The following is a 25915-nucleotide window of genomic DNA, read 5'->3' as shown; positions in this document are numbered from 1 at the left end:
CGGATTTGAGGACAAATCCTTTCATAAAGAAGGAGAGGATGATGTGAATCCGGGTATTCACAATCATAGGATGCAACTATATCGAGGGCCATGGGTTGATTGAGGTCCGAAAAGAAGGTGGAGATATGACAAGGAGCCAAGCCGAATTCGAAGGTCTGACTCAAACTAGAATTTGCCTATCAAAATGATGTCCAAATGCTGTTCTAAGACCACCATTATCTTGATCGTCGAAAGAGCTTCGCGTGAGTACCTTACGCGCCTCAATCAGAGCTCGAATGAGGAAGTTATGGCCGTTTGACGAAAGTCGCGCAGAGCTGCCAAAAATGCCCGGCCACAGAGAAAACGCCCGGGCAAGCCCCAAAACGCCCGGGCCGGGCGTTTTGCCCGAAAATGCCATTTTTTAAGATTTTAAAGACTATTTTCCCTATTACTTTTGTTTTAGTATAAATACTCTTTTGTAGGGTTTTCATTCTCAGCTTTTGAATATTTGTAAGAGACTATTTCTCCATATTTGAGAGCTCACCTTCTTCATCTTTTGAAGACTTATCAAATTCCTTCGGGTTGCATTCGATCTTTTGCCGGGCTAAGGTTGATTGTAAAGGTATGCTTGCTAGTTCTTGTGTTGCTAGTTTGTGGAGCCATTAGGTGTTTGTATGTGAAAGTGCCTTTAGGATTTCTTTCTTGTTCTTCACCTAAATCATAACACTAATCCATCCTCTATCCTTTTATCCATTTTTTCTTGTTCCATTTCTTGGTTTATCTTGTTTATTTGTTGGGTTTATTTACAAGAATAAGTCCGGGGCAAATTCATGAGTCTTCAATCTATAAGATTCATATTAAGTCACCTTTGTCAAAATCTGGCTCCTGATGCAAAGCGATATGACCATGCGGGAGTTTTGATACGGTGGATGAATGATGCCACAAATGGAAAACTCACAAAATATGATTCAAAATCAAGTCTGAAATTAGTCCAACATATGTGAGCCTTTTAAGGCACTAGTTCTAAGATTAAAAGGAAAATAAGCTAGAAGGAAATAAACTTGAAATGATACTTTAACTAGTAAAAGGAAAAACAATTAACACATTTCCATCTACTTGTTCTATTAACTAGGAAACAAGTAAATACCAAAAACAGCTTGTGTAGTCTCCAATCAGAAATAATGATATAACTATCTAATCTTCTTGGTCTCTTTCTTCACTGATGAGTCCACTAGACTTCAATCTCTAGTCCATTCATCTTCAATTTCTACTCCATTCGAATGTAATAAAATTAATGTTTCTTGGATAGCCTCTTGGATAATTTTTTATACAACATCTTCACCCGCAGAAATTAATGTTTCTTGGATAGCCTCTTGGATAATTTTTGATACAACATCTTCACCCGCAGCACTGAAACTGTACGATGATGCACCACTTTTTGAACAAATTCATTCAATATTTTCTCGCACATTTTGGCTTGGAATCCAGTGATGAGCACTCTAGTTTGCGATGCCTGAGCTGTACCAATGGTGTTGTTCATGCTTGATTGTTTACTCACCCGTAGATTACTGTGCGAATCACGTGGCGAATTAGCAACATAATGCAAATGATCATCATAATAATACGTCATGGGATTTGGGCTTTGAGCGTGGTACTCATGGTCATGAAGCAACTGCTCATCCACTTTTAATGCTGACATTGCGCTTTCCTTTGAACCTCCACCTACAACCATATCACCACCTGCTGCACTCGCGGAACCTACTTCAAAATCTGGAAACACAAGAGGAAGGAGAATTCAGGATATGTATATACCCAAACCTTTTTTTTTTAGAAAATATGATACACTCAGACCTGAGATACGAAGAGGGGTGAGTTGAGGATCAGTGTTGAATACCACTCCTCTTTCTTTTGATCCAAGATGCTCTCCATGCAAGTTCATTATTGAGTAGTTATTGTCAAATGTAACGTCTAAATGTGTACCACTGCTCGATCCGCCTACTTCAGTTCCGTCACTATATGGATGCAAACCAGCTAGGTGCTCCTGAGAAGAATTATGTTTATCCTGCCCACAGTTTTGGAATCCAGGTGGTAACAGTTTCTCATTATATCCCTGTCATTCAAAGTGATAATATTGATTTACAAGGGAAGATATAATTAATATGCTACCAAGATCAGTAAGAAGGGTGAACTGGGTTGGATACCTCTCCCGTCTCATTTTCATCATCATATAAAACAGATTGTAAAATTGTTGTGATTTCCTTTGAACCTCCAACCATCTCACCACCTGCTGCACTCTTTCTGGAAACACAAGAGGAAGAGGAATTCAGGATATATTACACCCTAAACCTTTTTCAGAAAATATGATGCACTCTGTCCTGTGATATGAAGAGGGGTGAGTTGAGAATCAGTATTGGATACCACTCCTCTTTCTTTTGAACCTCCAACTCCCTCCATCTCGCCACCTGCTGCACTCCCCTGCTGCCTCCACTTTCCACTAAATTGTTGAATCTCGAAGCCTATTTCTAAATCCTCATAAACTGGAAAACAGGAGGAAGAGGAATTCAACACCTTCATGATATTATACCCAAAAAACCCTTTTCAGTAAATATGATGCATATCTGACCTGAGGTATCAAGAGGGGTGAATTGAGGATCAGGTTTGGACACCTCTCCTCTTTCTTTTGATCCAAGAGTCTCATAATCACAGATGGCGCTTGTGATTGGGTATGTAAACTCATTTTTAGCGTCATATAACGCAGATGCTCTTTCTAATACAGATCTCAGTATCTTGAGTGCATCATCCTATCAGGGGTCATAATTCATTAGTACAAGTAGGAGTAGGAGACACCACAATTGCATAAACAAATCTATTCACAACAACAAATTAAAGGCCGCCCCACCTTTCTAGCAGCAGACAGATTATCAATCCCAACAAACTGGGACTCTATCATTTCCCCCTTGAGTTTTCCCACACAATCGTAAATAACACATCTTTGAGGTTCGCTCGAGGATTTGCAACAGAACGTCTTCTTGCAATCAATTTTGCATCTCTGAGCACGATCCACTATTGTATTCCATGTGACATCACCGACACATAATATCTGCAGGCATAATACAGAGACTAATATTTCTCATGACATAATCATGCTATATATGTTGCAAGTTGGCTTTAGAAGCTACTAATAAACCGTGAATTCTAAACCTAAATTGACAATATGAACAACAAAACATATAGCATGAATCCAAGTATGCAAACAAAATCTGGTTTCGCCACTTGATAAATCAAACTAGTATAAATAGTAAACGAGGACTATTACTTTGTTTTGGAGCTCCTTAGGAATGACATGGTACCAAAACAGAAAATCTTGCACAGTTTTGATGTGATTCTTTTCCAGTCTTTCATAGCGCTTGCCTTTCCTGGAAATTTCCTTCAATCTCCAAACTTCAGAAGTAAGATATGGACAGGGATATTTCTCATTCTCTGCAAAAGGAAACCATCAATTATATGGAAGTTTCTTCATCCTCATTCAGATTAAACTTTAATGGTCTTGTTCTTTGCATAATCTGTGTATCTCAACACAGTAGGAGATGAGACTAAGAACAGCAGCAGAAGCAGCCGTTTGATAGATATGAAGAGTTAGTTGGTAAAGAACAGTAAAACGATACAATTATTAAGATCAACACAGAGTGAGAAGAACATACGTTTGGCGCGCTTATCTTTAACCTTAAATGGTGCAGTCCATGCTTCATGCACAGTAGTTCCTTTAAGATTCTGCGCAATCCTCGCCCCCAGCCTGCAGCTGCAGAACATACTCCATTCACTGTCGTGTCCCAACTTAATATCATTCAAATCCGCAACACCCTTCTTGAGCGATATATACTTGACACTTTTTCGAGAAAAGTGTGGCCTCTTCTTATCTCCTGTTTGAATGCTTCTATCAAACATTTCAAGAGTCATGTTGTGTTCATTAACATCACCATTGTCCTCAAGAAGTAGTATCTCCACCTTTGCAGAAGATCCAGGGCCACAGGTCACAGTATGCCCATTCGGATCAAGCAGAGCCAACTTCAGGCACTCACCTCAGAACTTCAGCTGTAGGCTTCTTTCCTCGGAATACTCATTCCTATCAGCACATTAGAAACGATACCAGAATTTATTATCAACCACAAGTGTGGGCCTTTTTCTTGATCGGAAAATAAGAGAAAAAATTAGTAACCAATAACATAAATTCTCACCGAGTCCCTTCACTCAAAAGCCTCCCAGCAGCAGGCTGAAAAGCCTTTATTACCTAAAACAAAGGATATCTATCAAATATCCTAATTGGCAAATCAACCATAATAAATTTCTCAAGATTAGAAAATATCGAGATCCACGACAATTTAAGATTTTATGAAAGGTATACCTTGAAGTTGAAGTACAGGTTTTACTATTGAGAGACAAAAGGATCTGGTTCATGAAGTCTCAACTGTAACGATCTAACGGGAAAGGAAACATTGAGATGGAACAGTCCACAAAGTTTGAACAGAAAATCAAGCTAGGCTAAGGGTTAAATTAGGCTGCTATAGTGTTTTATAACATACTAACATATATAATCAATCATGATGTTGAGACATCCTCTAGACAAAGTCAGACAAACAAGAACATCTACAGCAATCCTAAGCAAACCTCCTTTGACAGCAATCAATCCTTTGCAAAATGGAAATATAGCATTCAACAAACATAGAAGAGAAGATGTGCATGCAACTTACTATTCCACGAACTCGATCGAGAGAAACTGGACATCCTTCGCTAACTGCTTCGCTATACAAATTTATAGCCACTTGTTCTTCCATAAAGCTATCATGAAGGGAACAAGGAAAGATAGAGACATGTCAAATAATGAAGCAGTAATATTGAAACTTAGTAAAATCAAGAATGAATAAATGAAAATTCCAAACTGTGGCAATTAACAATTTTCGATAGCAAATCAAATTAATGAACTTAAAAGGCTAATTAAAGGATTCAATAAATCATAAAAGAAACACCGACTAAAAAAACGACACTTACTGCATGCATCAATCCAAAGCAAGTCTCCTTTAACAATAATCAATCCTTTGTAAATTGGAAATATAGCATTCGACAAACATAGAAGAGAAGAGATGTGCAAGCCACTCACCATTCGACGAATTAGATCTTGATCAGTAACTGGAATATTTTGGCTAACCGCTCGGTTATACATTCTTAACACACATGATTCACATGTTCCATCTCTTCTTCAATTATTCTATCATAAAGTGAGTACGGAAAGTAAGAGGCATGTGAAGGTAAACAAGCAGTAATACTTAGTAACATCAAGAATGAACAGATGAAAGAATTCCAACTGTGGCAAATGGCAATTACCAACTAAAAGGCTAACTGAATCATTTCAATAAATCATAAGAAAAACCAACTCATAAAAATATCCTTCCGCTCTGACTAACTTTCATAAAGACAAAATTGGGCAGCATCTGAACCCACCTGCGCCTCTTTTTGTTGCTCAAAAGTATGATCATTTCATAATCACCTCATCACCCTCTAAAGAGGACGAGGACAGTTGTGAAAATATCTATAAATATCAGAAAGGGCAACGAAAAAGTAGAAGGATTTTAAGTCCAAAATTGATCATTATAGCAATTCTCATTAAATTCTAAACAGAATCCATATCTTCTCTGGCATGCCATGCAAAGACGACGCTAAGACAAAGACAGAAAAAAATCAACGGATTCTTCCAAATGGGGAGAAATGAGGTAAGCTGAATGAAACACTCAAAATCAAAGAGATAATAATTGCTCCAAATCAACATACCTTCCTAGAGTTGGTTGATCTGATGAACCTCCGTTGTGATCAGGCTCCATCACTCTCGAGCAAAAGCAATTTCACAAAATTAAACAATAAATGCTTCTTTCCAATCTAAGTTCAATCTTCATCTTAATTACTGAGTAGTAGTTGATATAAATAGGCCGAAGCCACCCAAAACAACGCGTTAAGCCGCGTTCAGCGATCGGACACATTGAATCTGTGGAAAACTGGATGCCTAAAGTAAGACTAGTTTGTGGAAATCTCGAGCAAGACTAGTAAGGGAGTAGTTAACAGTAATACATGCATTTTTATCTAACTTAATTACTACCTCCATCCTCCAAATTTTGACACACTTTGACCCGAAAAAGTTAGTGAGATGTGAGTCCTACTTTTAAAGTACTCCTTCCGTCCCACTTAAAATGCAACATTTGGGAATCGACACGGGGTTTTATGTAGTGTTGGTTTGTGAGTTAATGAATAGAGAGTAAGGTAAGAGAGATGAAAAAGTAAAGATAGAGTTGTTTCCATTTTAGGAAACATTTCATTTTTAATGAGACAGATGGAGTATTAGTTTTATAATAAAATGAGAGTATGAATGAGTTAGTGGAATATTAGGTCCACTGCCAAAAATGGTAAAAAGTGAAGTGTGTCAAATTTTCAGGGACGGACCGAAATAATAAACTGTGTCAAAATTTGTGGGACCGAGGTAGTACAATTTTACATGGGGTGTGGGCGTGTGTGGGTGTGTGCATGCGCGCTCGGTCTAATTTGATCCTATAAAAACACTCAAATATGATAAATATATTTATTAAAATTGAAAAATGCTTGTATCAATGTTCTTTATTAATTTTGTTTATTAAATTGTGTGTAATTAATTTATAATTACAGTAGATTAATAATAGTATAAAGAATAAAGTAACTGAGTGAAAATGTGTTATCTTTTGTTGAATAGAGAAATGACTATACTATGATGGAACTTTCTGAAATAAAAAAATTGACTTAAATACACTAAAATTGATAGAGTAGCAAATTTGATCTCTATGAATAGAGAATGAAAAATTATGAAAAATTAGTATAATTTTTAATTTTTTTATGTAATATATTAAAAATAAAGAATATTTAGAAAAATAATAAGCACCAATAAAATTATGCCAGGCAAAATTTTATTGGTGAATGCATAGAAGAAAGAGAAAGACCAAGTGGCCTCAATAATAATGTATTACTATCAGTGGCGGAGCCACATGGTCCCCCCCCGCCGTAATCAAGCATGTGTTATATTTTGTTCACCAAATTTGAGGAGTGATTAATTCATGGTCCCCCCCGCCGTAATCAAGCATGTGTTATATTTTGTTCACCAAATTTGAGGAGTGATTAATTCATAACTAATTAGTAATTCTAAATTAAAATCAAATCTAGTTATTAGATTAGTATTGATTATATTTTTAATTAAGAAAATTATTAAATAAAAATAAAAGATATTAATGTCAATTCTTTCTCATTAAAATTATCTTAAAATTTTAAATTTACGTAACTCTCTCGATTTAAATTATTTTTTCGCAAAAAATATATCAAATTAAAGATAATATTATAAAGATTCCAACGAGATCTCAATTGCATATGTTCCGACGACGTTCAGATGATGAAATTTGATATTTTTTACTTTAGTTTTCGCAAATGGTGATAACCAGATTTTTATCAACAAATACATCAATAAATTTCAATATAATGCATATAAAATCTCAATAAAACCATGTAAAAATCTCAATAAATATGTGTTGATATTTTCTTGTACTAGTGTTGATATTCTTATGTCATATTGTTGATATTTGTAATACATTATGTTGATATAAAAAAACACTCACGAAAGTTATCATATAATAACATAATGACGATATTACCCTTTTGTTGATATTTTATCTACTATTTATTGAGATTCGTAAGATTTAATCTCATCCATTCATTTTAAAATGTAAGGGTATAGATTTGGTCTCAATTTTGGATTAGGGTGCTATAAGCATTCAGATGACCCTCAAATTTGGAAATATATTAATTCAAATTTCTTCATAAACGCCCCTCCTCTACTCTTGACTTCCTTGTACTTCCTCCGTCCCACAAAAGATGTCACACTTATGGGACGACACGGGATTTTAGGAGGTTTTATTTTGTGTGTTAAATGGAGAGAGAAAATATTATTTTATATTCATGTGAGAGAGATCTTTTTCCAAAAATGAAAATGTGACATCTTTTGTTAGACAAACTAAAGAGGAAAGTGTAACATCTTTTGTGGGACGAGGGGTGTATATATTTTTGCTCCTTTCCCTCTATATTGAAATTCTAGCTCAGCCCCAAATATATATTAATGCTAATAGGGGGAGTGTTATATTGCTAACTCAATACTTAATTGCTAAATGCAACTAAATAATAACCACTATATATTCGGAGAGTGATCAATTGCTAACTTATCATTTAATTGCTAACTACAACTAATTTAAGGCCATAGGATTTTTGAAAACGTGTGGTCTACAATTTGTCACGTGTAATTTTCATTTTTATTAATTAAATCGAAAAAGATAAAAAAAAACTCCAAATTAGGGTCCTGGATGAAAATGTCAATCTAGTGTTCCGAAAATATCAACACAATGCTTTAAGAATGTTAACCCATTGCTTATATTGACATTCTACATGTATTATATTGACATATTTTATATAGTATGTTGACATTTCTGCTTGTACGAAAAAATTAAAAAATTTCGAATTTTTTTTTCAAATTTTGACGTCTTAACATATGCATGTATGATATCGTTGGAATCCTTATGAAATTATCTTTAATTTGATATATGTTATATGAATTTAAAGTTTTGGGATTTATTTTAAAAGTAAGTTATAACTATACATGTAGTTAATTGACATTAATACCACTATTGATATTTTTTGGAATTAATCCTATGACCTTATTGACGTTTTTCATTAATCGTATTGACATTTAGGGATTGATGATCTAAGCCCTTAATTTGAATATCTAATGGCTATTATTTAGTTGCAGTTAGCAATTAAGTTATGAGTCAGCAATATAACACTCCCCCTAGATATTCAAATTAAGGACTTATATCATCAACCTCAAAATGTCAATACAATCAATAAAAACGTCAATAAGGGTATTAAGGTCAATTTACAACAAATTAGTTGTAACTAACTTTTGAAAAATATCCCATAACTTTAAAACACATATAACTTTCTCGATTTAAATTATTTTTTCACACAACATATATCAAATTAAAGATAATTTTATAAGGATTCTAACGAGATCTCACTTGCATATGTTCCGACATCAAAATTTGAAAAAAAATTCGAATTTTTTTAATTTTTTCGTACAGCACAAATGTCAACATATTATATAAAATATGTCAATACAATACATGTAGAATGTCAATATAAGCAATGTGTTAACATTCTCAAAGCATTATGTTGATATTTTTGAAACACTATATTGACATTTTCATCCAAAACCCTAATTTGGTACTCCCTCCATCCCACAAAAGATGTCACACTTTCCTTTTTAGTTTGTCCCACAAAATATGTCACATTTCCCTTTTTGGAAAAAGTTCTCTCTCACATAAATATAAAAATTATATTTTCTCTCTTCATTTAACACACAAAATAAGACCTCCTAAAATCTCGTACCGTCCCACAAGTGTGACATCTTTTGTGGGACGGAGGGGGAGTGTTATATTGCTAACTCATCATTTAATTGCTAATTACAACTAACTTAAGACCATAAGATTTTAGAAATCATGTGGTCTATAATTTGCCATGCATAATTTTGTTTTTTATTTTTTAATATTAAAAATATAATACTAGCAACTATCAAATTTAGGGTTTAGAAACACAATGTCAATAAAGTGTATGAAATACATCAACATAAAGACATGACAATGTCAATACAATTTCATATTGACGTTGTACAAGCATTGTATTGACATATTGTGTGTCGTGTATTGATATAAAGCTGTTAACAAAATTTATACAAAAATTTGAAATGTTTTTCGAATTTTTACATCGGAACATATGCAAGTGAGATCTCGTTATTAATCCTTATGAAATTATCTTTAATTTGATATATGTTGTGCGAAAAAATAATTTAAATCGAGAGAGTTTTATTCGTTTTAAAGTTATGAGATATTTTTCAAAAGTTAGTTACAACTAATTTGTTGTAAATTGACCTTAATACCCTTATTGACGTTTTTTTTATCGTATTGAGATTGCGGGGCTGATGATCTTGGCCCTTAATTTGAATATCTAATGACTACTATTATTTAATTATAGTTAGCAATTAAGTATTGAGTTAGCAATATAACACTCCCCTATAATTACATACTAGTATATATTAGTACTAGAAAATATTCCTTCCGTCCGTGATATATTATTTTTATTTTCTTATTTTATATATGTTCGAGTTTTAAGAATTGTAAAGAAAAATGACTTGAAAAAATTAATGAAATTTAAGTAATACTCCTACATTATACATTAATGTTACATAAAATTTGAATGATGGAAGTTAATGAAATGCGCACCAAAAGTATAAGATGATATAGATATAATTATTCTTCGACGACGGACTATAAGAAAATATGAGATAATTATTCGCAGACAAGAAAGTATATACAGTTCAGCCCCTACCATAACTTTTTTCTGCGTCAACCACTATGTGTATGGGGGTTGGTGTGGGGTGCACGCGAGTGTGCGTGTGCACTCGGTCTAATTTGATCCTATAAAAATATTCAAATATGTTAAATAAATTTATTAAAGAGTAAATGTCAATTTTGGTCCTAAACATATTACCAAAATACGAATTTGGTCCAAAACATTCACTTTTTGAAAAAACAGGTCCATAACAATTGAAAATTTCGATGAAATAGTCCTTTTGTTTACGGTTTTGTCAAAAAATTAACGGTCTACGCTAATTGCACAGTGACATGACCGTCAGTTTTTTTACGGAACCGTAAAAAAAGGACCACTCCGACAAGCATTTCATTTGTTATGGACCTACTTTACAAAAAATGGATGTTTTGAACGAAATTCGTATTTTGGTCATATATTTAGGACCAAATTAACCATTACCCTTTATTAAAATTGAAAATTACTTGCATCAATGTTTTTTTAATTCATCTCGTTTATTAGATTGTGTGTAATTAATTTATAGTCACAATAGATTAATAATAGTACTCCCTCCGTTTTTTAAAAATAGCAACTATTTTCATGTTGGGTCATTTCTTAAAAATAGAAATTTTAAAATCTTTCTATTTTAATACATGGACCCACAATCTTTCTCTTCCTCTATTTTACTTTACCAATTCTTCTCACTTATATTACCAATTGTGCATTAAAATTCGTGTCGTTTCAAATGTTTCTTTTAAATACGGAGGGAGTAGTATATAATACGCTTTTCGTCCCATGACAAGAGTATGCGCATTCTTTCCTTTTTAGATTTTCCCACAAAACTCAAAAGTATGCATTTTTTAGTTTTGGAAATTATTTTGTCTCTATTGAGATAAGACTCATTCTATTAATAATACTTTAATTATTTTTTCTTTTTCTCTATCTTACTTATTGTGCATTAAAATTTGTGACTATAGCTGAAAAGAAGAAAGTAACATAATATGTACTCCTATAATTTTATTAATATAAAAATTAGGAACTATTCCATGAAAATGGAATAACATGGAATAGGGAGTACCAAGTAAGAGAATGAGAGTGGGAATTCCATTCAACACAACCACACATTATCATTAACCAACTCTGTTTCTTTCGGGTTGGACTAACATCTAATTCCTTAAACCACCCTCTTCCTAAATATCAAAACAATGAACAATATTTTCCATCCCTTTCTCCCACCACCAACCACCTCGGATGCTGCATTCCGTTCATTCATTAGTAACCAAAGGCGTCGTGCATGACCTCATCAATGCCTGCAAACAGTGGCGGACGCAGGATTTTAAAGGTGGGGGGTCCAAACGTATTCCTAGTACTAGGGTATTTTTTGTGTCGATAATTTAGAGAATCAAATACAAAAGATAGAGATATAGGTAAGATGATTGTTGATAGATGCAATGCCAACGTAAAAAAATAACTTTGTCAAAAAATAAAACATAAATTATTGTAAGAAAAGACTTGAATTGTATTCTAATTATAGCTAAATAAAAATGTAAATCAAAAAAGTGATACTACAAATAAGAACACATAAAATAAATAATAGAGAATCAATATAAAATTTATGAAATTTTTTTAGTAATTGCTCTTATAGTGAGAATAAGATTCTAAAAGGCATATATTAAAGTATAATTTTTATAAGATCTATTGTAAATAAGAAACAAAAGGAAAAGTAAATAAGAAAAATAAGGGAAAATAAAAATAATAGGAAGAATAAGTAAAAAAGGCTAAAACCTTAAATTCAATAGCCCAGCTGGTAAAAAGCCAACTGGGCTATTGAATTATTTAAGATAGCTGTTAATATAGATAATACATAGTCATTAGTAAAATGGTTGGGGGTTCCATGGGTCCCCCATGACCCTCTTTAGGTACGCCACTTCCTGCAAAGAAAGTCTGGTCTCCAAGAAAGCTCATCATCGGGTTGAAACTGTGATATGAAGTGTCCAAATGTGTATTACCGATCATCAAAGAAAATTCTGACCATCAAAAGCCTGTACCTGCCCCCAGTTTTGGCAAACAGATGCTAACAGTTTATCAGCATCAGCCTGTCATTCAAAGTGATGAATCTTGATTTACTAAGATAGTTATCATTGATATGCTAGCAACTACAAATTAGAACAAGTGTATGTATGCCTTTCCTTTTTCTGACTGCAGTGCGCTCGTCTGATCCGGAAATAGTCTTAGCATGTCTCCTAGAATATTGAAGACGATGCCTGTTTTCTTCTCCAGGTCTATGTAACAGTACACCCTTTCGCTACTTAGGCATGCTCGAGCATTACCAACAATCTTCTGCCAATTCTTATTTGGGGAATTCACAAGCTACACAGGCCAACAAACTAGTTTAGACCTATTTTCAACTGAAGCAGCAAATTAGCAATACTTCATTTGTACAAAGGCAAGATTGGATAGCGAAATTCTTCATTTGCACCTTAATTAGACACTTCATTTGTCATCTGAGGAGGAATGAGGAAACTTATGGACTTTTATCAGACAACTAACAAGTATAATACAGAATACAGATTAAGACAAGAGAAAAAGGTTACACTCTTGAGGCGTTGAGGATTTATGAGGTGTTGAATGGGGAAATCCTCCACAGTGCAAATGTTGTTTTCTTGAAGACGCTAATCGATCTCACCACACCTCCGAATACAATCTAACCACCATACTTCATCAGATATAGATGGATTCGCATGTTTCTCATTATGTGAAGATCAAGTAGAAGAACAATTATTTAGTCAGAGACATCTCATCATTATCAAATAACAAGGCAGACTCACATTTGATGCAGAAATTCTTGAGGGTGAAGGCCTCCGTCTTGGCTTCCTTTACACAAGCAGAAGCACCAACAGCTCTCTCGCCTAACTTGAACTCTGGTGGCATTATTTCGCGCCTAACTTGTAAAAGATTCTCGCTTTCTTGGATTCCAACTCTTCTTCGACCTTAGCAGAATATCGCGCATAAGAAACAAGAATGTAAACATACATACTGCAGGTTATTTAGCATCTACATACATTTGTGTGCTTACTTACAATTTGCATCACCTCATCCATCGACACCATTCTCTAACTATTCTGTTTCTTGTCTATTCTGTTTGAAAAGTGAGCATCAAAATATAAGAAAAAGAGGGTGATGTTAAAGCATGTGTTAATAGTGTCTGTCAGCACCCACATTTGGCCAAGATGAAGTCTCGGTTTGTGTTGTTGTGTTTCAGTGTTCTTTGATTTTTGATTTTTTTTTTCTCTACCATATTATCTTAATGTTCAATTACACTAGATTATTTGATCACTTCCATAGTCAAGAACTCAAGAAGTCAAGATTATGGTTTCCCAGAAACAGATAGGAAACTACCTCATTTCCTGCAAAAAAATATTGCCACCAAAATCAAGAATGGAGTCTGAGACCTTGCTGCAAATCTATCTGTTGGTGCATAGGCAAATTTCAACCTGAGAAATGCAATCTTGAAGGTTATGTCCTCACTGGTCAATATTTTCAAGCATTCCCGTTCCTCAACTCCAGTTTCTCCTTGAGCCGAGCTGAGGTTTGATTCGCATCTTTGAAATAGCTCTAAAATTAGACAAGGAAACTCAGTGATATTTCTTGATCAAGAAACAAAAGTTACTTGCCACCTAAATTTACCACATATGCTCCTTTTTTGTTGATTCAGTTTCCTTAGACCTTGGCAAGCCTTCTCCCTCTTTCCAATTCCAATTCCTCAACCTTGGTAAACCTTCTCCTTCTCCTCTTATCCGATTTGAAACCTTCGACCACCCGAACAGGATGAAACCAAACGTTTGCACTTTAGCATACTTAAGATTGCTTATAGCATTTACATACGTACATGTGCTAAACAATTTTCATCAACTCATATATTCTTTGAGAATGAACAAACGTCCGAATGAACAATATCCTCAGAATAAAATACCTCTGCAGGAAATGAATGTTTATTCAACTTTTGTGTTCTGATGCAATGATGAGAGTTTCCTTCAAAAGGAAATTCCATTCCATTTCCAAACAAACTTTCAGTTATCAAATCTGCAGCTCTACATGGAAGTAAGGGTCTATTTATTATTCACATATTGAATATGTACAGAAAAGGTAGTCCTTGAATGGAAAACTAGACCACCCCTAAAACACTACCATATACAATTTCACACTGATGCTTCCACTGTTTGCACTTACAGCCTTGCTTATTGTATATTTTTTCACAAAACAATCAGCTAAATCTGTATATGCATGTATATATAAGAACTCATAAATTCTCTTTGAAAGAATTCATGGATTTAAGACAAGTCTTGGTTACAGCCATGTTAAAGTATGAACATAAATACTAGGAAATGATAGAAGAGTTTCTGATATGAGAAGATGCGGATGATTTAATATTTTGCAGAAGATGATGAATTACATTACATGAATACACATATATACTATGCTAAACAAGAACGTATTCCATTACTATTCTAACTGCTGCCACACTCTACATCCATAACTATTTTAACTGTTCACGATCTTCATCTATTACTTTTCTAACCGCAACTGATTTGCTGCATTGCACGTCTGATCTTCCAACTCCTTCAAGACAGCAAGTCGTCCAACACTTCCCCTCAATTCGAGAGAAGACAGAGGACAAACTCCGAGTTTGTTCCTCAGCTTCGAGAAGAATTGGTAACTAAGAGGTTTTGTAAAAATATCTGTGAAGGTGTGACCGTTGCAACTTTGTGATTCTATATTTGAGCTGGGAGCGTCTGGGCTCAAGCGAGAGAAGCAGCGGGTGAGCTCGGTTGTTAGAGCTGAACTAGCTGTTGGGGAAAAACGGTTATAACGGATTTACTACTTGAAGATTAGCTAGTGAATCTTGATTGAATTCTCTTGTATATAGCTTGTTGAATCAGAGAGTTACACACAACACACACACATTCTCAACTCATAGTTACAATTTGATAGTTAGCTCTTGTTGAGATTAGTTTGAGCGTTTCAGATTTGTAGAGAGCGACACATCTCATCCTTCACACTTAGATCAATAAATCCCATCGTTTCTTCTCCGTGGATGTAGGAAAGAGATTGCCGAACCACGTAATTCATTGTGTGCTCCCATTTCTTGTCTTTCACTTTCGGTAGTGTTCTTCTGGTTCTTGATTGATCTTTGAGTTCGAATCCTAACAAGTGCCGCCGTCTGTGGGAAACCGATTGAAGCAAGATAGTAAGGTTTTGTTTTTCTAGGTAGATCGAAGTTTGAAGCTGGTGGTTGAAGTGAGTTCTTGATCACTGCACTCCAACTGTTTGAGAAATGTCAACAACGAAGTTTGAAGTTGAGAAGTTCACTGGGTGAAATGATTTCGGGTTGTGGAGGCTCAAGATGAAGGCAATCTTGATGCAGCAAGGTCTCTGGGAAATCTTGAGTGAAAGCAGTAGCTGTTAGGATTGGTATACTGAAAAGTATATTTCGAGCATGTTGTACGGATAGAATTGCTTGTATACAATAAATTTTACAATCCACTTTTAACCCAAAGCGAGAAGAAGTAATTTTATCGCATTGATGTTTGCTTGTGCATTTATAAGATGTTTCTCAAACATTTAAATGTATAAGAAGCAAATAAGTCTAATTCTTCTACATAGTAGACTGGTCGTGAACGACGTTCACAGAAGGTGACGCAGTCGGTTCTTTGTAGAAGAGAAATAGAATTTCACAACCTAGATAGGCTTTGGTTACCTATCGTGAAAGGTTGCAGTGTCAGTCCGCATATTTCCTTACCTTAGGAAATAAACGACACTGGTGTGGTATAGCACTGAAGGATCTAACGGTTGAGATAAGTCTTTCTTGCTATTTACCGAAAGACGAAGTCTCGGTGATTGTTATTTCTTAATCATTGTTGACATAACATTGAGCATACGATACTGATTATGCACTACTTTGATTTATCAAATGGTGCGGATTTTTCGCAATCCAAGAATCCTGATATCTTGGGTAGTGGTGATCAATGTCTAGAGGTGCTAGTATTGTTATTGCAATGAATCGTGTGCTGGGTGAGTCCAGTTTGATAATATCCTCAAGAGGTGTTCGAAAAAGGTTTTATTATTCAGAAACCCGGCCGGTTGGAATTTATTCTAGAATAATAAATAAAGATTTTGAACTAGACAACTCTTGGAAGAAGATATTAATTAATTAAAGTCAAATAGCAGACTTAAATTGATTAATGGATATTTATATCTTTAACACGAGAAATAATAAATTAAAGAGGTAAAAGCCCGGATTACTCGTAATTTGGGATTGGACGGGCAGTCAATATTATTATACTATAGTGGATGATAATAATATTCTGTTTGGACTTGTATTAAATTGGGGCTCAATTTAATTAGTAAAAGTCCAACAGGTTTGGCCCAAGTCCAACTTCCATGGATCCCTAATCTGGCCCATCATAACTCAATATAAAAGGAGATTAGAAAGGAGATTTAAAGTGATTTAATACATAAATTTTCGTGCTTCCCTCTGGGAGTGGACGAAAAGTCAGTTTTCTCAAAAACTGATATTCCGTCTTCTTTCTATTCAAGCCCTTTTCGATTCTGACAAGCTTTGCCCACCCAAAGGTCATTATCTGAGTTCGGGATACAGATTAGAAGATTCGTGGTCGAGTACGAAGATCTTCATGTGGAGAAGGAGCAAACAATCGTCGATTCTTTGGAGAATCAGATCGGTAACCCTAATCCGTAGAATATCACGAATTAGGGTTCTTATTCCTTGTTTGTGAATTATATGTGTTCTAGCGTGCAATTGATTGCTTAACATGTAATTAATTGATCCCATAATCGGTCAAATATATCTGTAGATTTGATTTATTTGTTTATGCATGACTTCAGCTGTGCAAGGTGCCCCAAACCCCAGCAATTGGTATCAGAGCCAATTTTTGGCTCTGATTATGTGGATTAATTTCATGTTATGTGAATTGCATGATTGTGTGCGTTTTCGTTGCTTGTTATTTGTTTTATAATTTGCATGGTTCGAAAACCCTAAGAACACAAAGAACGACAATAGCGTCGGGAGAAGAATTGAGCGCCGCTGTTTGGGAAAATCAATTCTCTACTTACTTGAATTAATGTTTTGATTAACAAATTTGTTTTGTTGGTAATCATTACATGGAATTAAGTTTGATTTACTTTTTCCCTAAAACATGTATCTGCATCGTTTTTGTATGTGAATGTTTCATTCTGAAATTGTAATGATTACATGAAATCATATGTAATTACATGGACGTGATTTAATTCTCAATTCGTATTTTTTGTACGTGATTGTGGTGAATTGAATTACAATTGTAATATCGATCGCGATATGGGAGCACGAGCAATGATAGCAGCGTTGTTGGCACTTCGACGGGCAACAGCTGCAGCGGCAGTCTGGGATCGGAGGCGCTTCAGACTGGGTTACCTAGCGAGCTGGGCAGCCCACACGAACTGCCCAGGAGGGTTACCAGAGGCATCCAGCAGCGGCTGCGGTTCGAGTGGGAGCCCGTTGGTGGCGTTTCCCGGGCTCGTGTGGCGGCGCAGATTTCCAAATTTAGTTAGGGTTTCCTAAATCCTAGGAACTAATTTGGAGAAAATTCAAAATTAGTTAGGGTTTCCTAAACCCTAGGAACTAAATTTGGAGAATCATTCAAAATTAGTTAGGGTTTACCTGGCCCTAGGAATTAATTTTGAATATTTTTCAAGATATAATTTAGAATAAAATTTGACATATCTTAAATCTTGGATTAGTTGGAATTTATCCTTATTTTATGGATTTGGATAGATTAAATTCTATCTAGATAAATCCTAGATAAATTCGGATGATAATAATTAATTTTTTATTTTGTCTTATGGATTTATATAGATTAATTCTATGTAAATAAATCCTAGATAGACTAGATAAATAATTAATTAAGTTTGGATTTTATCCTTATTTTTATGGATTTAGATATATTTAATGATATCTAGACAAATCCTAGATAAATTTGGATAATAATTAATTTGATTGTCTTATGAATTTATATAGATTTAATTCTATGTGAATAAATCCTAGATAGACTAAGATAAATTTTAATTATGTTTATCCATGTCTTATAGATATTGATAGATTTAAATCTATCTAGAATATATCTTAGTAGATTTGGATAATTAAAATCCATATTTATCTTTATCTTGTGGATATTTATAGAATTAATTCTATTTAGAAAATATCCTAGTAGATTTAGATAATAAAATTGTTCTGTATCTTGTAGATATTGATAGATTTACATCTATCTAGAATATATCTTAGAAGATTTAGATAATTATTAATCCAGTATTGTAATTATCTTTTGGGTTTAAGATAGATTTAGTTCTATCCAGTTAAATCCTAGTTGAATTAATTAATATTAATTCTAGTTTATCCTAATTTTATGGATATAAATAGATTTATTCTATTTTGAAAATATCCTAGATAAATTTGGATAAAGATAATATAAGATAATCCTTATCTAATCGGATTTTGATAAAATTAGTTTTATCTAGTATAAATCCAAATAGAGTTGATATATCCTAGTTTCTTATTCTAAATAATCTAAGATTTTTTTAAAAAAAATCTTAGAATGATTGAATTTATCTTCATCTTATGGATTTGGAAAGATTTGTTTCTATCCTAAAATATCCTGGTATGATTTAGATAATGATAATCCAAGGTCAGTCTTATCTTGAGTTTTAGGATTTGATTTTATCCATGTAAAATCTAGAATAATCCTAAGAGGATTTAGATAGATTAAATTCTATCTAGGTAAATCCTAAATTAATTTGGATAACCATTATCCAAGATAAACTTATCAAATCTGAAATTCCTATTTCGGATAAGATAAGAAATTAATTAATTATTTAAGAAAATCTGCCTAGATTTATTAAATAATTTCAATAATTATCCAGTGTGATTAATTACCATGAAGTAAATGGATTTTTCTATTTATTTGGTGATTATCTATTATAAGTGGATTAATCTGCCTTATCTGCTTATGTGATAATTATGCAAAAACCATGTTCAAAATGACTAAGCGATAATTACAATAGTGCATTGTATATGGTCTCCATAAATTGGTCTATATATGAAGCAGTTTCTAATATTATCGCAACCCACCTTAGTGGGAGCAATAATCCTACGAAATAGCAAGTTCATTAGATTAGACTTCTTAACGGTATATTGTTTAAACTAGAAGCATGTTTCTAATATTATCGCGACCCACCCTAGTGGGAGCCATAATCCTGTGAAATTGCAAGTTCGTATGTTTAAACAAATTTATGAGATAGCTATGGAATTTTTTTAGTGGCGTACGACCTTCCCTAGAAGGAGTGTCAAACCAGAAATGAAATTCCTAGATGCAAATATTTATGGTAAAAGCTTAGGCAATATTTGGCGGCCATGCCACCTTAGTGGTCTCTGGACTATTCGTCGGTATTGTGACCAGGAAATTGTTGGAATCCGAATTTGTATGACCTCCCTAGAAGCGTACTTATTTTGGTTTTGGCAGTTGCGAGATACATAAATTGTTTTGTGGTTGTTTGCGATTATGTATCAAGCATTGTATGTGATAAATAGTTTTATTTCTTCTTAGCCAAATTCTTAATAATGTCTGCGAACCTTAAAGAAATCAAACTCGAAGGCCAAAATTATGTAGACTGGAAATATAAATGGATAAGATTCTCACTGCTGAAAACTTAAAGTTTGTATTCACCAATTCATGTCCTCTATTTCTTTGACAAAATTCTATAAAGAAAATTCAAGAATGCATTTTATGCATGTACTTGACAAGTTCTTTGAGATAGAAGGTCAAACTACTTTCTTTTAAGTAGTAAGACACGTCTTGGTTTATATTGATGAAAGAAGAATATCCAATAAGGACGATGTCCAGATTCTATTGGAATATCCACGAGAGATAGAATATTTTGAGGAATCTTCTGATTCAGTTACTCAAATAGTTTCTACACTCAATTCTTCATAAAATGTAATAGGAAGTGATAGTATGAAGGTTGTTACTTAAAAGTTGGAAACCTTCTACATGATATTCACTTTATTAATAATAGAGGAAGATAACATGATAGATGACAAATTCGTTAAAGTTGCATCTTTCCTATGTCTTAGTTCAATGGAACAAAAGACTAGCAATGGAAAGAGGGAAGAGCTGAATTGTCATCAATGCCTGCTGAAAGCAAGAAAGGCAAGATAAATTAGGTGAAAAGGCAAAGTGAAGATGCATTGTAAGTCGGATTGACCTATTCTAAAGAAGGACAATGACTTAGATAACAATGTAACTTCTAAAGGAGAGATCTCAATCCAGTTGGGCAGTTGTTGCAGTGGGAGCTATTTATTTATGCTCACTTAATTGTTTTGTTTTGATGTTAGAGTTTTGTTTTATTGGTACAATTTAGTTTAGAAAGAATTCAGTTTCAGTTTCTAAACTTGTTTATGATTAAATGATGTTCGATGTCATTTTATAATGCGTGCATTATTAAGAAATGTGATTCGAATATCTATCATAGTACCATAGAAAAACAAATTATACATCATAGTATCTAAACAATATAAATGCAACAAGATTGAGTTTCGAACAACAGTTCAACTTCTTATACAATGAATGATAAAGTATTTATGGCACTTAGACATAAGGCCAAGAAACTACTTAGTAATTGTTCAAACTGATTTTGTCTAACTCAAGTGACTATCGAGATTTTAACAACTTGCTTGTTAAATAGCTCGAAAGTCAAGTAAGTCTGGTTGATGCACTATAAGTAAGGATCCTTTGGTGTTTCAAGGGATTCAAAATACTTATAGAGATGCAACATAGAAAGACTAGCAAGTCTCAATGGTCTACACCATGGGAGACGAGCAATGAGTTAAGAAGTGGGAGTTAAATCCTAGTTGACTACTCCAAGCATTCTTCTAAAGAATGGGATAGTCATATAAGAAGATATCGAAGTCTCTCTAAGACAAGTTCGATATGGGAACAGTTTCACTCAATGATACCTTATCATTGATGGAATTTACGTTGGAAACAACGAGTTTTATCTTAAAGAAACTACCATAACATCAGTACCTTCTACAACACACGAGTTGTGGACTAGAGGTAAGTCTAGTCCAGCACATCTCAAGGTGTGGAGTTATTCCAACACATTTTTTGGAAAAGGTATCCAAGTAATTGGAGTTGTGTACTGAGGTATGTTTTAAGATTGTCCCAATTGATAGAAAAGGTACGGGTTCTATAATCTTCACGGCAAGATAAGTGTTTGTTTACATCAATACTAGATTCTTTGATGAAGATTATGAGAAGAAAACAAGCCTAACAAGCATGATAATTCTCAAGATAATGAGAATATCTATTTTCCATCTTAACCAAGAAGTCATACCATTAGATGCTTATGCACTTAGAAAATCAACTTTTGTACCTAAGATTATAAGAGTCATGTCGTAGTGGGAGCGTTCCTTGCGAACATAACAAGTTCATGGGTCTAAGAGAGTCTCTAGACTCAGTTTTAGATCGACTTGAATCTAATCCCTGTAACTACAAGGACACATTGACTCATTCAGATAATCGTTCTTGATAAGATGATAGATTCTGAATAATAATCTAAGATAGACAAGAATGTTTGCAAGACTTGCGATACTACCCATAGACTATTTTAGCCAGTGGGAGCTAGTGGATCTGCAAGTGTAAACATGGATCTTGAAAGGCTAGAATAATGGCTAAGGGTTATACCCAGAAAGAATGATATTCTCGCTTGCCATTATGCCTAAGACGATCTGTATCATATTGTCTGTTGTAGCTTACATAAATTAGGATGTATGTATTATGATTGTCAAGACAGTTTGCTTTAAGTAGAAGTTTTGAGGAGATCATCTACATGGAACATCTTAATGGTTATGTGCTACAAGTACAAGAAAGTTGAAAGTGCACTATATATGATATTCTTGGTACTCTACGATGATGACATCTATAAAAGTTGATAAACAACTCAAAGGGTTATCTAGCGTAGGATACTGGTCGTCTACCCAGTTTAAGGATGATGGATTTAAGATAAACTAATTACATTCTAAGCATCTCAGTCATTAGATTGCTAGAAAAAGAATGTTAAGTTTTCTTAAAGAATTTTACATCTACATCATACTTAGACACTTTAGCAATGAAAATTCCAAGAAAAGTTTTTACTTCTCTGGATGGAATTATCTTGTCTCTAGTCAAGTGTTTTTCGACACTGAATGGGATCAAGAAGAATGAGACAAGTTCTGTAATTGGAAGTCTCATGTATGCTATAATGTGAATTAAGTTAGATATTAGCTTTGCCGTTGGCATAGAAGCTTGATATCATATTAACCATGGCCAAGGACATTGGATTGGTAAAGAATATACTATAGTACTTGAAGAAGGCTAAACGGTATGCTCTAGTTTACCAGACATCTATGTTATGTCCTTTAGGTTACATCGACTCGATTTTATTATTGATCGGTGATCGAGTTATCCTCTGACTATGTGTTCACGTTAGGAGTTGAAAACTGAGTCTTGAAGGAGTGTGATTACATCACAGGCTCTATCATGATAATTACAAGTGTGGTTTCATAGGAAACTACTAAGGTAGTTGTTCATCTCTGTAACTTTCTAATAGCTTTGACCGTGATTCCGAGTATGCCTATGAGTATTATATTTTATTATGGTTACTCTAGACATGTGTCTAACTCGAGGGAAACACGATCTGATAAAGCTAAGCAATCACATAGAGAGGAAGTATGAAATTAATTAAGGAAAAAGTGCGCAGCGTGACATTATGGTTACCAAGATATCATCAGAGAACAACCTGGCAGAATTATTCACAAAATGCCTATATGGCAACATGTTTTACACATGAGGTGAAAAGTATGGTAGTTCGATGTATCATGATCCGAGACCTGCTTAGAGTATAAGTGGGAGAGAGTTTTGGCAGTGGGTATACTCGAAAGCATGATTTTGAGTATAAGTGGGAGATTGTTAGGATTGGTATACTGAAAAGCATATTTCGAGCATATTGCACGGATAGAATTGCTTGTATACAATAAATTTTACAATCCACTTTTAACCCAAAGCGAGAAGAAGTAATTTTATCGCATTGATGTTTGCTTGTGCATTTATAAGATGTTTCTCAAACATTTAAATGTATAAGAAGCAAATAAGTCTAATTCTTCTACATAGTAGACTGGTCGTGAACGACGTTCACAGAAGGTGACGCAGTCGGTTCTTTGTAGAAGAGAAATAGAATTTCACAACCTAGACAGGCTTTGGCTACCTATCGTGAAAGGTTGCAGTGTCAGTCCGCATATTTCCTTACCTTAGGAAATAAACGACACTGGTGTGGTATAGCACTGAAGGATCTAACGGTTGAGATAAGTCTTTCTTGCTATTTACCGAAAGACGAAGTCTCGGTGATTGTTATTTCTTAATCATTGTTGACATAACATTGAGCATACGATACTGATTATGCACTACTTTGATTTATCAAATGGTGCGGATTTTTCGCAATCCAAGAATCCTGATATCTTGGGTAGTGGTGATCAATGTCTAGAGGTGCTAGTATTGTTATTGCAATGAATCGTGTGCTGGGTGAGTCCAGTTTGATAATATCCTCAAGAGGTGTTCGAAAAAGGTTTTATTATTCAGAAACCCGGCCGGTTGGAATTTATTCTAGAATAATAAATAAAGATTTTGAACTAGACAACTCTTGGAAGAAGATATTAATTAATTAAAGTCAAATAGCAGACTTAAATTGATTAATGGATATTTATATCTTTAACACGGGAAATAATAAATTAAAGAGGTAAAAGCCCGGATTACTCGTAATTTGGGATTGGACGGGCAGTCAATATTATTATACTATAGTGGATGATAATAATATTCTGTTTGGACTTGTATTAAATTGGGGCTCAATTTAATTAGTAAAAGTCCAACAGGTTTGGCCCAAGTCCAACCTCCATGGATCCCTAATCTGGTCCATCATAACTCAATATAAAAGGAGATTAGAAAAGAGATTTAAAGTGATTTAATACATAAATTTTCGTGCTTCCCTCTGGGAGTGGACGAAAAGTCAGTTTTCTCAAAAACTGATATTCTGTCTTCTTTCCATTCAAGCCCTTTTCGATTCTGACAAGCTTTGCCCACCCAAAGGTCATTATCTGAGTTCAGGATACAGATTAGAAGATTCGTGGTCGAGTATGAAGATCTTCATGTGGAGAAGGAGCAAACAATCGTCGATTCTTTGGAGAATCAGATCGGTAACCCTAATCTGTAGAATATCATGAATTAGGGTTCTTATTCCTTGTTTGTGAATTATATGTGTTCTAGCGTGCAATTGATTGCTTAACATGTGATTAATTGATCCCATAATCGGTCAAATAGATCTGTAGATCTGATTTATTTGTTTATGCATGACTTCCGCTGTGCAAGGTGCCCCAAACCCCAGCAGTAGCAGTGAAGAAAACAAATCGGGCCTTGATGAGAAGGAGAAGTCTAGGATGCAGGAGATGCTAAATAAGGCATATAGCACCTGGGGTTTGGTGCCCCTTGCACAGCGGAAGACTTGTACAAATTAAATAAATCAGATAAGGATCTATTTGAACGATTATGCGATTAATCAATTCACATGTTAAACAGATAATTGCATGCTAGAACACAAATAATTCATGCTCAAAGAAAATAAATCCTAAAACATGAATTCTATGGTTTAGGGTTACCGATTTTGATTCTCCAAAGAATCGTCGATTGCTCACGCCTTCTCCACGTGATGATCTTCAATACTAGACCACGGATCTTCTCTCTGGTTCTCGAACTGTATCTCGATATCAGGGTGGGCTGATCTTATCAAAATACTAGGACTCGAATAAAGAAGACATAACTTTTTCACGGAGGAGGAGCTGAAAAACTCACGGAGGAGAATAATGATGAAAAAATCGTCCCTTACTCTATTAAGGAGTTGACGTGATTTTCATAATTACTCAATCTTAATTCTGTCTTATTTATTCTCCTATTTATATTAAGTTTCTTTTGGACCCAGACAGGGATATATGGAATGTTTTGGATATGGGCTCCCCCAATTAGCTTTTTACTAATTAAATTGAACCCACAATTTAATACAAACATATATTTGAATATTACGAGCATCCACTACAGAAGTAATATTGAACTCTCCCCGTCCAAATCCGAAATTACAAGTAATCCGGGTTTCCACTTTGTTTATTATTTATTTCCCGCGCTTAAGATATAAATGTCCATTAATTAATTAATGTCTGCTATGAACTTAATTAACTAATATTTTTTTAATTCCAAGAGTGGACTTAGCAAGAAACACTTATTTATTATTCATAGAGTAATAAAACTCCAACTGGCCAGTTTTCTGAATAATAAAA

The 25915-nt window shown here is 34.2% G+C and overlaps 1 protein-coding gene and 1 pseudogene across 2 annotated transcripts; both read right to left on the bottom strand.

Moving 5' to 3' along the window:
* Positions 1-943: 943 nt before the first annotated feature.
* On the bottom strand, positions 944-6039 carry LOC125215020 (calmodulin-binding protein 60 A-like). Of its 2 annotated transcripts, XM_048116323.2 has the most exons (12): positions 5803-6039; positions 5135-5242; positions 4728-4815; positions 4215-4267; positions 3681-4102; positions 3296-3459; positions 2879-3079; positions 2603-2780; positions 2398-2516; positions 2181-2277; positions 1831-2089; positions 944-1749 (listed from the first exon to the last, which is right to left on the bottom strand). In XM_048116323.2, the coding sequence occupies exons 5-10, from the start codon at positions 3934-3936 to the stop codon at positions 2257-2259; spliced, it is 939 nt and encodes a 312-aa protein (XP_047972280.2). In that variant the 5' UTR covers positions 3937-4102; positions 4215-4267; positions 4728-4815; positions 5135-5242; positions 5803-6039; the 3' UTR covers positions 944-1749; positions 1831-2089; positions 2181-2256. The 2 variants fall into 2 exon arrangements, with proteins under 2 accessions (XP_047972280.2, XP_047972262.2); XM_048116305.2 differs by having other exon boundaries at positions 2181-2516.
* Positions 4060-13383, bottom strand: LOC148932281 (calmodulin-binding protein 60 E-like; annotated as a pseudogene).
* Positions 13384-25915: the final 12532 nt, after the last annotated feature.

This window comes from Salvia hispanica, chromosome 2 (genome assembly GCF_029641045.1).
Source record: "Salvia hispanica isolate PSC_SH4W2 chromosome 2, Shi_PSC_v1, whole genome shotgun sequence".
NCBI classification, from domain to species: domain Eukaryota; kingdom Viridiplantae; phylum Streptophyta; class Magnoliopsida; order Lamiales; family Lamiaceae; genus Salvia; species Salvia hispanica.
The sequence above is the reverse complement of the archived record's forward strand: the minus strand, read 5'-3'. Positions and strand labels throughout refer to the sequence as shown.